Genomic DNA, 17,671 nt, shown 5'->3' with positions numbered 1-17,671 from the left:
CCCCCCCCCCCCCCCAAATACCCCCCGGTTTCGTTAGTACTTGACGTTAGACCATATAAAGGCCAAAATATAAATAGCGTGGCTTGACGTTTCCAGGCAAGCTCGCGTTAGACACAGTGAAAGCTTAGCATGGCCTTCAAACGTGTCTCCTTCGAGGAGAGGGGCACCGAGGAGCCCCCTGACAGACCTGTGTCTAGTTAGGTGACAGGAGACACAGGCAGCAGTTATATCTGTGATGCTGCGTGGCTAGAGGTAGCCAGGGGCGGCCACAGTTTGGTTGCACCTCAGGGACAAGGAGATTTGGGAAGAGGCTGAAGGGTCCGAAGGAGGGCCATGGAGATGACCGAAGGTCTGGAGAACGTGCCCTACGAGGAAAGATGGAAGGAGTTGGGTCTCTTCTCCCTGGGCAGTCCTCAGCACAGTGTTCTCTGTACTTAAAGGGCATCCACAAAGAGGATGGGGGCTCTCTCTTCACAAAGAGACATGTGGAGAAGACAAGGGGCAACGGGTACAAGTTGCACCGGGAGAGATTTCCTCTCAATATAAGAGGGAAATTTTTTACAGTGAGAACCGTCATTCGCTGGAACAACTTCCCCATTGACGCAGTGGAGTCCACATCGCTGGGGGTTTTCGAGACATGACAGGACGGGGTGCTTGATAATCGCATCCATGCTCCCTTTCCCACCAGAGGTTGGGCCAGATGATCCTTCGAGGTCCCTTCCAGCCTGGGCTGTTCTAGAAGACCATCCTTGATAAAACTATTCAAGTTCCTCATGACAGCAGTCCTGTAGTCTTAGGAAGTCGATTGGTTTGAGACTTTAACAATCCTATAATCAGATTTTTGTTCCTAATATCTAATTTCAATCTCCTTTGTTGTGACTTAAGCCAGTTACCCTTTCTTCCACCTTTAGTACATATGAAGAGTAGCTGATCTCCTTAAAGCAGTCTTTTGTCTATTTGTAGCCCTCCTGGGTCTCTCTTCTTCTAGGCTAAGCACCACTGACCACTTGGTTATGATCATAGATACGATCATAGACCCTATTTTCTAAACCTTTTTGCCTTCTTAGACACTGATTGTATCAGTTCTTACCACAGTTATAAATGCGAGACTTCTCAAAGAGTCCCCTCACATCTACAGTAGAACTGCCCTGAGGTCGGTGGCATGACTCCTGACTTTCCCTGGGGGGAAATCTGTGCTAGGATGAGCACATCTGAAACCAAGCTTAATTAGGAATGATTCAAATCCATTAGCATCGAGATAAAACTTCAGATCTTTAGGATTGGGGGGGCGGGGGGAGATGTCAGTAAATAAAGCACTTCTGTATCATTCAAAGAGTTTTTAGAAGTTATTTATTTAACATAACAGAGATCGTTGTCCTTAACTGGAAGAAATCCATGTTCTGAGAAATAAAAGAAATATAATCAAATTAGCCATTATGTTTTTCAGAGTGATTAAAACCAAGCTAACAGCCATCTTCAGTATAAAAATAAACTTATGAATAATAAGATTTTAAAACACAATGTAGGACCCAACTCATGGTCTGTAAAGGAGAATTTGCACTGAGGTCCCAGACTGCCACTTCAGTGGCGCTTCCTTCCCATCAAACCACGGTGGGGTTTCCCTATTCTTCCAGAAGCTTATATATTTAGAAATAGTATTGTAATAATAATGAATGTCATGAGAAAAAGATTAAAATAGTGTGGTCTGATAGAGGAGTGCATGTCCTTAGATTATAAACTCCTCAGATCAGTGATAGTGTTTTTACCTTTTGTTGATCATGGACCATAGCTGAGGTTCTCTGTCTTTCCTTCAGAATAAATAATAAATAACAGTAATAAATACATTGCCTAGAGAATAGGCTGCCCACTGGAGGAACAAGAGGAGAGTGGGGGACCCTGAAATCCTTCTTTTTAACCTAGGTTCTGGTATGGAAAACAGTGAGGAAAAGAGCTTTTGCCTGCTTGTTAGGGATCCAAATTTAATTTGAGCATGTGTTAATGCAGCTGTCAGTGTTTCCATTGGGAATTGCACATATGTGACCTGTTCCTGTTTCACTGGGAGACCAACTCCACGTGTCCACGAGCGTATTTGGGCTTATTAATTTCTCTTGGGTTGAGTGAGGTTGGCTCAACCCTCAGATCTGCCTCTGAATTTATCTAATAGTCAGCAGCACTGAAAGAGTAAAATTCCTCCTTTTCGTATTACCTTTTAAATCGTACAGTTATCCCCTAAAGCCCAAGTAAACAGTGGCTCTTAAGTGCTCTTTAATTTGGCACACGACCAAAGGAGATCCATGTGTTGGCCCATGCATTTCTTCCTGTCCCTCTAGTCATGTCTTAGTCTCCACAGCCCAAGTTGATTTGTTTTAATAATTGCTTTTGTCTGTTCCCCATCGATGGTGGCACTTTGCTACCACCAGGTGAACAGGAACTTGTAGAAGAAGTCATGCGATTTGAAGCGAAAACCTTTTTCAGCAACGTGAGGCTGAAAGGCTATTTTATACCCTTTCTCTTCAACATCCATTTGAATGCAGTCCAGCAGATCAGAAATACTTGGTGCTGCCTTCCAGGGGCCAAACTTCACCACGGATTTTTTATCCATGTCCAAGCTGTTCAAGGCATCCTGACATCTGGCCGCGTCCTCCTCAGTTCTGACCACGCACACAATGACGCTGGACCGGCGGGATGCGACCGCTTCTGCCCTCGCGATGCGGATCATCAGTTCGATGTTCTCACTGTAGTTGGGCACGCGAGCCAGAAACTGCTTCCTCGCCACGAGCTCCCCGAAGATCTGCGGGGAGTCCTCTAGCTGCTTGATTAGAGGTTCGATGTCGTAGAACAATGCCTCCTTGTAGACGTCCTGGATGCACTGGGTGGGCACTTGGTTACTGCGCAGGTACTCCAAGATGTATTTGAAATAGGTGCCTGGCCTGTCGATGAAGAACCTCCCTTCAGAGTCAGTCCTGAGTTTGGGCTGGCCGGTGAACATCTCTGCCAGCTTGGAGCCAGGGTGTTTCTTTAAGGTGCTCAACGTTGTGGTGTACATCTCCCCGCCGACATTTAACTCCACGATCGGTGACAACTGCAAGTATCACAAGGGGACAAAAAACCACAGGTATTACCTGTCTGAGGCCATCAACATGGAAGTGTCAAGGAAAAAAAAAAACGTGATTGTGGCTGGAAATTGGAATGACAGCATGAAGAGCGATATGAGCTCCCACCTCTTGGGGGACAGATGGGAACATCCACCCCATTTATTGCTAAAAGCAGATGCAGGGTGTCTACACAGCCCTTATAACCAGAGCAGCAGAGACATTTCTAAATGTCTAAGTCCTCACCACATCTTTGGGAAGTAGGAAAGTGTCGTTTTGCCAGCGGGGAAGAGGGACAAAAAGCACCCTGCCCAGGGGAGGGGTTGGTGGCTGTCAGTGTCAGTCTCCTGAGTCCCACACAAGCATTGTCCCTGCTGGCCCCTGTCCTTCCAGCAAGAGCCATCTGTGAGCTCTCACTCTCCCCATGTGCAGAGGGGCAAGGATAGAGGTCAAAGCTGTGCAACTCCATTCTTCTCACCCAAGCTGGTGTTTTCTCTTCAAAGAAGGAACTAAAGCTCTTTGAAACTTTAGAAATGGGTGGAATTGGCTTCCACTTGTCTGGGGGTTTGGTTATAAATACTGAAGTAAGACACAAAAATCCAGCATGTCAGAAGTGGAGGACAGAAGCTGTTTAGCAAAACACTTTAAAGATGTATGACAGCTCTAGCTAGGAAGTAAAATAATTCATGCAACTGATAGGGATTTAAGAAGGAAGAATGTAAAGTTTGTGTTTGGATTTATTTTATTTCACCATGCATTAACACCACTGCTATCAGAAACACATTGGAGGAGGCCTGAATGCCCAGAAAGCCGGACCTGGTGTCCGGTCTGCCCTTCCTGACGGTTCAGTGCTAAAGAGTTTTAACAGCCTCCCTTTGCACTCAGTCATTTTTTATAGTACTCAGTAGAGAACAAGGAGAGGGAAGAAAGGAGACAGCTATTTTCCCTCCTGCTGTCACTGCTGTAATGCAAGTCACATGCCTGGCTGGGACCACACCTGCCATTGGGAAGGCACGAGTCAATAAACAACCCTTTTGTCCAAGAGCTCACCTGCTCTTTCTTGGATCTGATCAGCAAGGATCTGCTTCAGTGCTGCTGGTCACATGCCTCAAGTGAAGCGTGTACTTAAGTGCTTAGCTGGATCCCACAAGTACAGACCCATGCAATGACGTGAGCTGATCTCACAGCTCACACCAGGAGGAGGGGAAGCTCCTGCTGCCCTCTCCTTTTTCCATCCTTGTACCTACCTACATGCTTCTGTTGCTCACCTCGTGCCAGCTCTGCTTCTCCTTCATCTTACTGAGCTGAGGCTCACTGAGGATTTAACAAGCATCAGAGGTGGCAAAAAGAAAAGACTGGGAACAGGCAACCTGGAGCAGGGGGCGACCTTCCCTTTAAACAGCAGCAAGCTATCAGGTTTAGCAGAAATTTGCTCAAAGCCTAGGCAAGCCAGGGAAACAACAGAAGATTCAGGCCAAAGACCCAGCTGGAATATTGCTTTACCCTAGTGTTGGTGGCTCCATCTTGGGGGCAATCATTTGCACTAGGGCCAAGGAGATGTAAAAAATTATTCTGTCTGAGACTGTGTGGTGATTTCCACCCACTGAAGGGCACAGCCCAAAGCTGTTTCTTTAATAAAGCCTCTCAGTTAGGAAATTTGCCATTAGTGCAAGTGATAACAACAACCTTCCCTGGCAGGGATCATTTGGTAAAGTGTCTCACACCTTTGAGCCTTTGCTCCGTTTTCAGATGGCAGTTCAGATGTTTCATGCTGTTTGTCACTAATACAAATGGGTGACATGTTCTTCATTAATGCAGTAGCCCAACTAACCTTATGTTCTCAGATCTTGATTAATGGTTTTGGCCTGGGACTGAACTGGTTCCCAGCAGACTGGGAGTACTGGCACCAGCTAATTCCCAGCTCTGTAATTAGCCAGTGAGGTGACACTTAGGAAAGTCATTCCACAAATCTGTGCCCCAGTTTATTAATCTGCAAAACAGTTACCTCCTTGGGGAAGCATTCTGCAACCTACACCTGAAAAGTGCAACACAAGAAGGTTGGATTTTTTAAAGACAGAAAGGTCTGGGGAGAGGCTGTACAGCTAGCAAAGAGAAGAGAAACTGATTAGCAATAGACTGAGGGCAGAGGAGACGAAAAGGAAAACATTATCTGATCTCATCACTGATTTCTGCCTAGTAATATGCTGCTTCTCTGAGATTGCCATTAATTTTCCTTAGAGCTAGAAAAACTACTGCTCCCACCTGATGATTCTGCATATCTGCAACACAGGGCAGCTTTTGCATCATTAGAGACTCTAAGAACTGTTGAAAAACCCCAAAACGCACAACAGGCTCTTATTTAGGGATCTGATCAATTAATATTAAATTAATTCCACCTCTTGTCAAAGGAGAAAAAGAATGACTCTGGTTAATTGCTGTTGCCAGATCTTGTGTGCTTGCGAGGGACGTGGCCCTTCTGTAAGCAAACTGGTGCAAACAGGTCAGAGTCAGGCACAGCTTTTTACCTAGAGTTCTCTTCTTGGCTGCATATCTGGCAAGCCCTGGTGTCTTCAAAATAGCAGATGGGGTTAAAAAAACCCTCTAATGTAGCCCAGAGGGGATGCTTTGATCCCACAGGAGGAAATTGTGCCCCAGAGCCCATACCTTATTCACCGTATGCAGGCTACTGGTGACCTGCTTCCCAAGGGGCCTGTGCTCCGACGAAATGTTCATCTCCGCGGGAACTGACAGCTCAGTGGTGTGGGAAAACCTGCTGCTCAGTGCTCGGGTCCTGCCCCACACGCAGGATGGCTCCTCGCCGTGCTCCAGTCCTCTTTCTCTTGTTTTTTTTCTTCGTTGGGTCAGGTTTTTTTCCAAGCTCCCAACCCAACCGCTGCGCCGGCGGCTCTGGTTTTGCTCCAGGCACAGCTCTGGTACAGGTTGCAGGTGCAGGGAGAGGGGAGGGAACAGCCTGAAAGCGGAACTATTTGCTGATTAGTTTTCTGGCAACCAGCAAGGTCCAGGGTGGACTTGGGCTGGCTGCCAGTGCACACCTCCTGTAATACTATCTGTGCGGTGACTAAAAGCCAAATAATCCTTTCCAAAGGAGGCCCCGTGCCCAGAGCACCTCCGAGGAGCCCCGCAGTGTGTGCCCGTGTGACCGCCTCTGCCTTGTGAACTGGTTGTATTGGAACCAGTAAACGTTTTCACAGCTTTTTGGCCTCCATGTGCTGCTGTTTTAAAGCAGAGTTTATCCCAAACCACCTCATTGATCCCATTTGTCATACCCATCGATGACGGATCAGGGTGTCTACAATCTGACCAAGGTGGTGGCATTTTCTTCCTTGCCAATACAATCTCTGGGCACTGAGTAATCTGTGCAAGTTAAATAAAACCAAACCTGAATCTCTGCTTGAGCCTGAACTGTTTTTTCAATTGGTCATAAATATTTGATTAGTATCTTTGCATGACATTGTTTTCTCATATCCTGTATCCACCAGGTACTGAAAGTGGAGAGCACCACAGATTTAGTGGTAGTGGGACTGTTTCTCGCAGCATTGAAACACTCACAAGGATGTCTGGGTTCATTTTTTAAATGCAGAGGATCAAATCAGAGTAAGCCTAAATAACCTCTCTAGATCTGGACCACAGGTCTGCAGAGGCTCCTTGGTTTTATTCTTGGTATTTCTGAGTGCACTGTTGCTTTCAAATTTGTCTTCAGGCCACTCATCGCTTCTGTGTCTTTGTTCCATTATGGTGGCAAAATTGCTGTGGACACGATTGTCCAGAGATGTAAGTCAATGTTTGTAATAAGAGACAATATCTTTTATTAGATCAGCTGATATAGATGGATAAAAACATCCATGCTTTAGGGCACACAAGGCTTTCTCAGGTCTGTCAGATCCTGTTTCAGCTTGCTTAGTTTTTTTTCCATTTTTTTCCAGTTTCTGTTGGTCTAATAAAAGGTTTCATCTCCTCTACCAACCTTGCCTCATTCTCTTTCATTTCAGGCTGCTTCCTGATACCAGCAATCAAAGGGAAAATCTCAGACAAATACAGCACTGCCTTAAAATCTTCCTGGGGGAGATTTTAATGATGAAAAATGACAGCGTGGTATATAAGGAAACTATCTGCACAAAATCTGCATTGTGCTTATGGACACCAGCTTTGCTGGTTTTCCATCCTCCAAGGATTTTGCTGGATCTATATCCTCTCAGAATAGAGCATCGATCTGACCAGAAGCTTGAGGCACATAGCAAAAAAGGGTTATAATTTGCACTGATTCATTTACTTTGAGAATAAAGCCAGTCCTCTCCCAAGGCTCCATCAAAGCTGGACCTATATTCTTTTGAATGCTTTGTGCATTTGGGTGAACCTCTCATCGAACCCAACTTGCATTTTACTTCTGCTGCTCTGAAGCATCCTGAGGGATCTTCAATAATAACCTGTGTCTGAGTTATCTCTGCTGCTTTGAATTTCCCCTTTGCCAGACCAGAAGAATAGCAGTGCTGGATGCACTAGTGAGATCTGCTTGGGAGGCCAGGTTTTGTGACCTGTAATAAATTTTAAAAAATCAATGATTATTGGAAAACGGGGAGAGCTGGAAGATCAGCATGTTCTGGGCTTTTGATTCCTGCAAATCCCATTCTTTGGGCTGGCTCACGTAGGTGCTTCAGAAAATACCCTGGATGTAACTGGCGGAGGTGGAGTTCAGAGTCATTCTATACGGCACGTCCTCGATGCTGGAGGTGATAACCTTTCAGTACTGCAGCTGCAGAACTGGATAGACAGGTGGACTGTCACCTCTCTGCTCCCATAAGCTTTTCACTTGGGAAGGGTGAAGACCAGTAGAAGAGGTTACTTTTTTCAAAAGCTCATCTGAAACGTTTCCCCAAACCAGAATCAAGGGTGGCCGAAGCAGTTTGAGGCCAAACCTTCAATGCCGCAGTGCAGATTCTTACCACTTCAGCAAAATGACTAGTTGTTAGCTGATGTCCACAAATCTTTTCTACTGCTAGGCCAACCAAAGCTGGTCCTTCAGTCTGATGAACATACTGGTCTGGTTCCCCCACTCTTTTACTCCTTTTTTACATCTTGGCCACTTTTGCTGGCACATTATGGGACAAAGAATCAGCCTGAAAGTCTGTGAAGTATTTTGGCTGGAAGTCACCATGTATGAGAAAAATCTGATTGTTATTATTTGTGCTGCTTCTGGGACTTTTTAATCCCACCAACTGCACGTCTTGCTTTAAGATGGCATTTTTCAGTCCTGCTATACAAATTACTCCCAGTTGGATTTTTTTCCCCCTTTTCAATAAGGATTTGATTTAAACTGCCAAATTAATCTGATCTCAAAAGAGGCCTTAGGAAGAACTTCTCACAGCCCAAGCCATTGGCATATCGCTGCCTGCCCAGGGGGATTTGGTGCCTTTTTTTTAGGTGGTCACATCAGGGGTGGCATCCTGGATTACTAGGACCACACATTTGACCTGTTTGGTGTCACAGCTTTTCTGGGCAGGCATCCGACTCTGCATCAAAGCCCTCTGTGCCTGCACTAAGTGGAAACAGTCACTCTTGCAGTTTGTCAGTCCTCCTTTTACCCCATGGTGAAAGGCATGCTGAGGAAACCAGTGGGTGGGGGAGCAGCCCATGAAAGGCAGAAGTGGGATCAGGGTTTTGGAAAGTTCTGGAGGAGACAGCTCTGACAAGGCTCTCAGCAGTCCACGCTGCTGGTAACAGCTGGCTGAGGCTGGTTTGAACCTCATTCTTCCCTTGAGAAGGAAGTAAAAAGCCAAGACCATGAACATCTCCATAGCCTCAGGCGACCAGGGTCCTGGGATTCCCACAACCAGCAGCTCCATTGTAGCTGCTGCTCTGCACCCCCTGGAGACTTCTGGCCACAGCTGTGCTGTTTCGGGGAGGTTAGTGGGGTTTATGCCTTTGGGGAATGGGGTTTGATTTGTACTAAGATGGAATTTCCACCCAGGATCTCTGTTGGGCTTTATGTTTGTTATCAGTTGGCCTGGATGCCTGAAATCCTTCATCCTTTGGGCCTTTTAAAGCTGCGACTGATGCACGGATGGTCTGTTGGGCCTCCACGTGCTTGCTGTTGAGCAAAGAAAGAGAGCTCTGAGGATGTTTGCAGAGGAGATCAAGCAGGATCGGCAAGGTCCTGCCCTCAAAGGGGAGGCTGCTGAGACCTCTTGGAGAGGCTGACTTCCCAAATGGGTCATGCAGCCATGAGGAGGACAAGGAAGAAGAACCAGTTAGATGTTCTTCAGTCCTCTCCTGACTCCTTGAGCACCGTGATGCTTCAAGCCATCTGCCTATTCTGCTTGGCATGGCCACTGGCCCTGACATTTCTTTTGTAGACCCGTCAAAAGTAGATTTCTCTCTGCCCACGTGTTTTTTTTTAACAGAATAGGGTTATTTCCAAGACTGTAAGCTCTTTCAGGCAGGGACCATCCTTTCACTGTCTTTGCATGAAAGGATTAGCCTGTGCCTGGACCTTGTACGAGCAACCACAGTATGAATCATAAGAATAATCATACTAATGCTGAGAACTTTGTGTCTGCCAAAGAATGAATAACTTGACAAAGGCTTTGTGTGGAATAAATATGTGGTTTTTGAAAATTGTATAAATATGTACATAACAATGAACTGGGTTTGGAAAATATTATTAGCCACAGAAGTATTTTTAACAGATTTCCTTAACACATTGAATTGGCAGCTTCTGTTTAAGAGAATTAGATCAACAACATTCAGATTTGGGTTTTATGCCCTAGTACAAGTAAATACACTAAATCCAAGGGGAAAAAAAAGAATTACATGCTTAAAACAGGAAGGGAAATGAGAAGTTCAGATGTGGGGAAGCAGCCGGGAGCAGCTTCTGTTTGCCTTTCTCCTCTTGTTCCCTCTTCTCCAGTATCTAAGTAAGTTTCTCAAGGGGATAAAGCCCTTTTCCTCTGCACCATTTGCCTGGAACATGGAGGTGACAATCCGTACCTGATCTCCACCCTTCATGGTGTATTACAGCCACTTAGCATTATCACTGCTGGGAGTGATGATAAATTGGTGGAAAGGGCACCTAAAGAAGCTGATTCCCAGGACACATCTGCTCCAGGGCATCTCAGTGGAGGAGATTTCTGTGGAAAGCTAGGGAATGAGCCAAGTTATTTTAAACAGTGATGGATAGGTTAGCAAAGAGGAGAGGCAAGAAACTTGGCACAGCTCTTCTGAACTACCATGTGGATAGTATTCATTCCAGCTGGGACTTGGCAGGGCATCCCGATCTCTGTCCTGGAGTTTTCTGCAGGATGCACCAAGACAAGCCAGGTCTCTTGCAAAGGTCACAAGAAAAACAGATTTTTTTTTTGTCTTTTGAAGCCCATTCACTGACTCCTGCAAATTGCCAGGTTGCTCTAGTGACCTGTGGCTAGCCTGTGCAATTTGTGAAGCATCTCTTTGTCACCGGTCATGAGCACTTGGGATCCATGAGTCACTGTCCTCACATCAGCTGTCACTGACATTGCTCCACCTGCACCCTGCACGGCCAGATCCTGGGGATTTGTTCCTAGTGGAGCCCGCAGTGCCCAGTGAGGGGGACACCCTCACATGGGCAAACTTCTACCATAGCCGGACGAAGCGTGATATGGCTGAAAAGCAAAACCATCAGCAGTTTGCTTTAGCTGTGCTCAGGAACTGCACCGGTGAAGCTGGGCTGGTAGCTCTGCAGTCCAGGAGCCACTCCTAAATCAAACAGCTACATGCTGTGCAAACACCGTTGGCATTTCTACCTGCTGCCTTCCAGTTGTTTGTCAGCTCCACCCACCTTCACGGACCTGGGGAATGCATGGCTGGTGGCTTGTATCAAGAGCTGAGCTGGCTTTGGACAGGTCCCAGGACACCATCGAAAGCCAGAGGAGCAAAATGCCTCCTGGCCAAGCAAGTGCATGCGCTGTCCCCAGTGGATGAACGGGGCGAGGCATCCTTGGGATACAGGCTTAAACACTCATATTGCCATCGGTTAAAGCAACCCAACAGGCCCATCAGTGTCCACATTCCTGAGAAACCACATTATTCTACTGATCCTCATGCCCGCTGACTTCTTTCCCGTGTTTATATCGTGTTCAGCTTAGGTTGTAGGCTTTCTTGGAGCAAGAAGCCAAACTAGATAGAACAGTGCCCTCTTCTTGGCCGTCTCTCTCATGTGCTTTCCCTTCCTGAGCTCTCTCCCAACGCTTGACATGCCACGTGAAGTGTGTGGGGCAGAGCTGAGTGTATGGGTGCCACTATTCCCAGGTCCCTGTCACACAGCAGTCCTATTGAAGGTGTTAGCATGAGTCCATTCAGTTGGTCGCTCCATCTCGAGGGACGTGGGGTTGTCTCTAGTCCAAGTTCAGGCTGATGCTGTCGGCCTAACCAGAAAAAAGATGATCTGCAGAAAAGAGGATTATTTCAATGTAGTCTATGAAGGATGGCAACCCGGCCAGTGGGTTTATGCCTGGTCTTATTGCTGAGGCTACAACTCACTTCTCCCAAGCCGGTGGAAGGAGAGGAAAGACTGGGCCAGTCATGGAAAAAGCAAGGCTGAGAGATAAGACCATTTGCTGCCAGCTAGATGCACAGAAATAAGGAGGGAAAGAGAAGACAGACTTTGGCTGTGTATCTGTGGGACCCTGTGAGACCAAGGTTTCAATCAAGAGGAAATATTTGGGCATCTGCTGTGGAAATAAGCTGCTGGGGAGCTAGAGAAAGGATCTACATTCCTGGGGCTCCCTCCGGGTATCAGTGGCAGATATCTCTGTCCCCTGGTGAGATGTTCCTGCCAAAGGATATGTGGTTTGGCAGTATTTTTTCCAGCACCTCCTCCCTTGACTTGGGCTGTTGATGCAATTGGATGGTTTATACAGTTCCCATTTCACACATTATTCACATTTTGCTGACGCTTTCTGCATTACAGCAGCTCAGACTGGGTGTTATAGGGGCATTTCCCAACGTTCACACCATTGCAGAAATGCCTTGTTCCCTTTGCAGAGCTTCTATGCAATGATAAGCTCTGGTTTTTATCAACTCCTGCCCTGTTTCCCTGATGGGTGCTTTGGCACAATATTCACAACAGTTTATGGATACTTTGATTTGTCCTTGTGCAATGCTGGGTCTTTCAGGGAGTGTCTCTCTCTAAGAAACCCTGGGAGAACAGAATGCAGCAAACGAGAAATTGCCCTTGCTCTGCACATTGTGTCTTCCCCCTAAGTCAAAGCTCTGAATGAGTATTAACTCTTAAGCAAGGAGAAGAGGAAGCTGAGGACCAGACTGGCAAAAGGTTGACCAGGATCAGACAAAGAGTGCTGGGCAAAAAATAGACCGTTCACAGGTCCTGAATTCTATGTCATAAATTCTTCCCCTCTGAAATCTGTGTCTGCTCCCTCCCCATGAAAAGTTTTGTCTGAAACAAAGATTAACATGTATGCATATATATACAAAATAATGTATATGGAATGTATCTCTGTGTAAGACGTACATGTGTGCCTTACAAATATTTTTGTCCCCTCACCATGTATATGTGTGAGTCCTTTTTATTTGCATTCTGGTTTTGAGCTTTAAAATGCTTGCATAGCACTTTTTAAGATAATTCCCTTAGTCACAAGGGGCAACAAGTCTTTCTCTTAAACAAATGACTAGATATTTATCTAATCACATGGATGAACACAGGGAAAAAGCTAAATGAATCCTAGTAAGATGAGGAGAGCTGGAGATGCTGCAGAGTTTTGCTGTACCCATCAAAGACACCCAAACATGCCCAGTTATGTATAATACTAACCATACATTTTAAGCTAGTAATGCCTCTGTACCCCCTACATTACCATCCTCAGAGCTGTGGGTGGGCAAGATGTAGGAATTTCTCCCAGGCCTCTGCCTGGTTGGTAGAGGGGCTACAGACAGACCTGGGTCTTCCAGCCCCTGAGTCTTTCCCCATGGCCACAGCAGGAGAAGCCTGAAGAGCAATAGTGAGACTGCCAGGCTCACGTTATCCTCTTTGCTGAGACACTTTCCCAGTCCCATTGCCCTACACGGCACTGTCTTATATTTTCAGCCTTGGTGGGTCCCCAAAGTCTCAGGGAAGGTAACAACAAATAGGAATACTGAGCAAAAAATAATATGTCTTTTCTTTTGCCCAGCATCATCTTCTCCTTCACAGAGGAAGGGAAAATGTACAGAAGGATTACTCTCCTCAGTTGTAACAGAACCTTCTGCTTTTTTCTAGTCCATCAGATAGTCTCTGCCAACCAGCTGACAAAAAAAGGATGCTAACGAGGGAACGTTTAGGGGGAAGGAGTTTTTTGTTGGGTTGTTTGGGGTTTTTTGTTGGTTTTTCTTTTTTTTTTTTTTTTTTTACTGCGCAAGAGCCACAGGTACACAGGAGAGGCCACACAACTCTTCACACCCTCATGGCATGGGCCAAAGGGAAGCTGACCTGGTTTGGCTGACGCATAAACTCACTGCTCAGCAGGCAGCCAGGGAGCTCGTCTCTTCTTGTGGTCAGTACACTGCAGAGAGGGTCTTCATTAACACAACTAGGTTCCTTATCAGTCTTCATCTATTAAAGCAGCATAAAGGGGATCATGTTTAGTTTTGATCTATAGCAAAACTCTGCCTGGGTATGGGATGATCCTGATTGTCAAAGAGAATGTATTCCCCTGAGGAATTATGTGGGGCATAAGGTGTCCCCAGACCACTGCTAGGTTCCTTCTGTGCAAGGACTGTAGGAGAGTCGGTGCTTCTGGGGTGTTTTTGAGGCTGTGCAGAGATTTAAGCATGACTGACTTTGAGACAGCATCTACCATTGCTGAGAATATCAGGACAGGGGGTGTGGTGGGGGGATGCTTTGAAGCCACAGTGCATTTCATTGTTAAATTGTGCAATAATTTTTCTTTTTTTTCTGTGCTATTAAGATTTCACTAAAATAAAAGCAAGGCATGGAGTTCCTGCTTTTCTGTTTCTTTACAGTGCTGTGGAGCTTCAAAGTGCTGCTGAGCAATCAGGGCCCCACTAAAGGGGTTAACATGAACATGAACCCATGACCAAGGCATGGAGCTGCCTCCAGGTGATGGGAAGAAACAGGAACCATCTGCAGAACATTTGCTCATTTTAGACTGAGACTTGTAGAGCTGATGAGTCTCTGGTTTCAGTCTGAAGGATGTTATTTCACTCTTGTGATATGGCAGATTCAGAGAGCACGTGCAGCAACACATGCAACACAACTGGGGCCTGCAGCCCAGGGCATGGTCACAGTTCTCCTCTCACCACAGATGCTCACAGATCTCTAGTTTCTTTAATCAAAAGTGCAAAGCTGATGGAGGACCAGTGTTTGTTCAGCCAAAGCAGCGCTATTTCAACAACTGAATTTGTTTTAAAATGGCCTGAAGAGGCAAGGGGACATCTCCCTTTAGTGCCCAGCTCAGTAGGACTTCTCCAGGTGATGTGTCTGGGAGGGAAGGAGTCACCTGGAGGTGGGACCCAGCTTGTGCTGATGACTCCAACCCCCCCACGCAGGGCTTGCACCCCCTGCCCACCCACCCAGTGAGGGCTTTGCCCCTGGTCTCCCCACAGCTCACAGGAATCGAATGTGAGCAAAATCCTGCCTTCCTATTAACCCCAGCTGAGCATCCCCTCCTCCTCCTCTGCCCCTAGCTCTGGAGGGTGCCATGGCGAAGCAGGGAGGAGGCAGAATTGCCTCCTGGTGTTGCTGGGGCTGGCGGGGATTGCGGCAGGTTGTCCCCAGGGCTGTGTGTGGTGGAGATGGTGCTGGGTCTGAAGGGCTGGATGAGTGTGGGCCGAGGGAAGGGATGTGCAGGTACCGATTGGGGTGGGGAGCTGAGAAGTTGGGGGTCCAAGAAAGGAAAGGATGCTGGGGAAGGGAAGGAAGGATGCTGGAGAGCAGGTTGGGATCCCAGCACCCAGAACAGGGCGATGGTAGGATTACACCAAGCTTTTGCAAGGTGGGAGAGCCATCCATCCCGACGCAAACCCAATTCCCACTCCCTGCCAGAGAAACCCAGCTCACCTCCCTGCACTGGAGTGTGGCCTCGGTGGCCAAGGTCCCCTCATCCTCATGGGCCGGGGGACAGTAGCTATGCAGAAGCGACAGCTGGTAGGAAACACAGGACACATTTGCACAAGGCTTTGCGTTTCATTTACATTATCAAAGAGACCGGTTGGCGGGGTTTAGGCACAAGCAGAAAAAAGCATAGCTTCGAAGTTACAGATGCCTTCTACAAAGCAATAACATGAAACACTCATTTCTGCCCCGCAGAAATCCTCCTGGGACAGGGCTGAAACAAAGCAGCAAGGTTGCCAGTAGGATCAGCTGCAGGGCGAGTCGAATGGTACAGGCAGCGCCCGGCGGGCAGACGGCCGAGTTCTGGGCTGCTCACGAAGGATCTTCCTCGGTGGGACTTGGCACAGGAGAAAAAGTGCCGCTGGGCTGTGGACGACAGATCACCCTGTGGGGATAACGAACACAGTTTGGCCAGGATGTCCTCATTCCTGGCTTGGTTTCCTCCAAAAGGAGGGTTAACATTGTAAAGTGCCTATTAGTGCTCCCTGTTGTTGCTGTCACCTTTCTACGCTCTCCATTTCACTACAAGGACCTTGACTGTGAGCCCCATCTCTGGTGAGCCACAGGGATGTGTCCCTCAGGGATGAAAGTCCCACCATCATGGAGGATGGGTTTGCTTTCCAGGCTATGGAAAGATTGAAGTGTCTGAGCCGTTTGCAGGTGGCGTGTCAAATTTAGACATTTGGAGACCTGAATGTGCCAAATTGCTCCCTAAAAATGACTCTGTTGTGTTTTCCATCAGAGAAAAAAAGAAAAACAGCTGGAGCACCAGTGTCTGGCAGCTCTGGAGTCCAGAGCTCAGGGTCCTCCAACCACCCTGCCCTTTTGTCCCTGGGATCTTTTGTCTCTGCCCAGCAGCAGCCAGACATTGCCTATGCTGCAAGGAGCCTTGGGGCCAACGCGGAGCTCACAAAGCGACCTTTGTTCAGTGGCACAGCTTGCACCAGTGGGCAATTGAGAAAGACAAATCCAGGAGGATGTATCTGTTGAGCAATGAAGTGCAGACTCATAACTCCTGGGATTTGGGGGTGTGACACAAACATTAGAAAGCGACCCAGCTATGGGGCAAGAGGACAAAGTGTGTTACCCCTCAGCCAGCTCCTCCTTGGCACAGCATCTCCCCAGGCTCTTACCTCAGAGGCTGGGGGTGCAGGCTCAAGAGCTGGACTGATCTTCACTGAGGTTGATCTGCTCCAGGATCTGGCTGTACCGCCGGGTCAGGGCTTTGGTGTTTTTGGTGAGGTCTGTCAGAACTTGCTGCAAGCCATTGACGTGATGGGACAAGCGCTCTTCCAGATTGCTGTCTGCACCCTCATCTAAGGCTGTATCGGCATCGGTGCGAGGCAGGCTCTGGTCATTGACGGAGGCCAGCCCTTTCTCCACCACGGGCTTGATGGCCTTGAGGAGCTGGTAGCGCTCGTAGAGGTCCGCGCGGCCGCCCGTGGCCGGGGCCGCCCCCTCCTGCTGCGGGAAGACCCCTCGGAGCAGGCTGGGGAACATCACCTCCTGCTCCATCTTCTGGGTGGCCGAGAAGTACTGCTCCATGGCCCCGCTCCCGCGGCTCCGGCAGCGCCGCTCTGCTCCCTTCTTGGGGTGCCGCCTGCTCCCCGTCCCCGCCGAGGGCTTTTTATGCGGGACCGGGGCACGTCCCTCCTCCGCTGTCCTCTCCTGCCAGCCTGGAGCCGGGCTGGACGGCCGTGGGGCCGGGCTTGGCTCCAGCCCAGCTGGGGCTCGGCCACGCCGTGGCCCTGGCTCTCTGCCGTCCGTCCCGGTCCGGCCTCCCGTGGCCTTGGCCCGAGCTGGACGGGGTCCTGCTGCGTCCCCGCGCCGGGTGCTGCGGGGCGGACGGGAGCGGAGGGGACGGGGACCTCTCCTCTCCTGTCCCCACCATCCCCACGGTTCCTGGGGCACCAGGAGAGTGGGGCCAGATCCTGCCCTCTGGTGCGGGCAGGCTGCAGGCAGCACCGTGGGAAAGCTGCCTTGATTTGGGCAGTTTAGAGGAGGGTGGAAGGAGAGTAAGTGATGGGTTTTTCTGGAGAGGGAGAGTCCCCCATGAGCCCCATGCCAGCCACCCTCCTTCTTCAGGGCTGGTGCGGGGTCTCACAGAGCCCACCCTTGACTAATGGCCTTGATAATGAACCCTGCTGAAAGAAGGTGATAATGAACAGGTGATACATGTCTGAAGGGTGTTTGCCCCAAAGCTGGTTATGTTAAGGAGGAAGGTGACCATCAGCTGGGTTAAATAGTGACCAGGGAATTACGGAAGGGACTCTGAAAATCCAGAAGGTCTCAGCCCGAAAGGAAGCACGAAAGCTCCCAGCGTGAGGGAGAGACCTTGGAGGGGCAATGGCAGGAGTCGAAGCCCACCGGGCGCTGCCAAAAGCAGCCCTGCTGGCATCCCAACCTCTGCCCAGGCCTGGCAGATCATCCTCCCGGTGGGATGCTGCGAGCAGCCTGC

General features: G+C 48.4%; 2 protein-coding genes across 2 annotated transcripts; both read right to left on the bottom strand.

Moving 5' to 3' along the window:
• Positions 1 to 2,245: 2,245 nt before the first annotated feature.
• Positions 2,246 to 5,829, bottom strand: KCTD14 (potassium channel tetramerization domain containing 14). The gene is made up of 2 exons (XM_010576584.1): positions 5,766 to 5,829; positions 2,246 to 3,082 (listed from the first exon to the last, which is right to left on the bottom strand). Exons 1-2 carry the CDS (start codon positions 5,823 to 5,825, stop codon positions 2,411 to 2,413), a joined length of 732 nt encoding a protein of 243 aa, XP_010574886.1. The 5' UTR covers positions 5,826 to 5,829; the 3' UTR covers positions 2,246 to 2,410.
• A 10,522-nt stretch (positions 5,830 to 16,351) lies between these two features.
• Positions 16,352 to 16,763, bottom strand: LOC104837452. The gene has a single exon (XM_010576583.1). The coding sequence runs from the start codon at positions 16,756 to 16,758 to the stop codon at positions 16,369 to 16,371; it is 390 nt and encodes a 129-aa protein (XP_010574885.1). The 5' UTR covers positions 16,759 to 16,763; the 3' UTR covers positions 16,352 to 16,368.
• Positions 16,764 to 17,671: the final 908 nt, after the last annotated feature.

Source organism: Haliaeetus leucocephalus, unplaced genomic scaffold, assembly GCF_000737465.1.
Source record: "Haliaeetus leucocephalus isolate CR32 unplaced genomic scaffold, Haliaeetus_leucocephalus-4.0 Scaffold536, whole genome shotgun sequence".
Lineage (NCBI taxonomy): Eukaryota > Metazoa > Chordata > Aves > Accipitriformes > Accipitridae > Haliaeetus > Haliaeetus leucocephalus.
The sequence above is the reverse complement of the archived record's forward strand: the minus strand, read 5'-3'. Positions and strand labels throughout refer to the sequence as shown.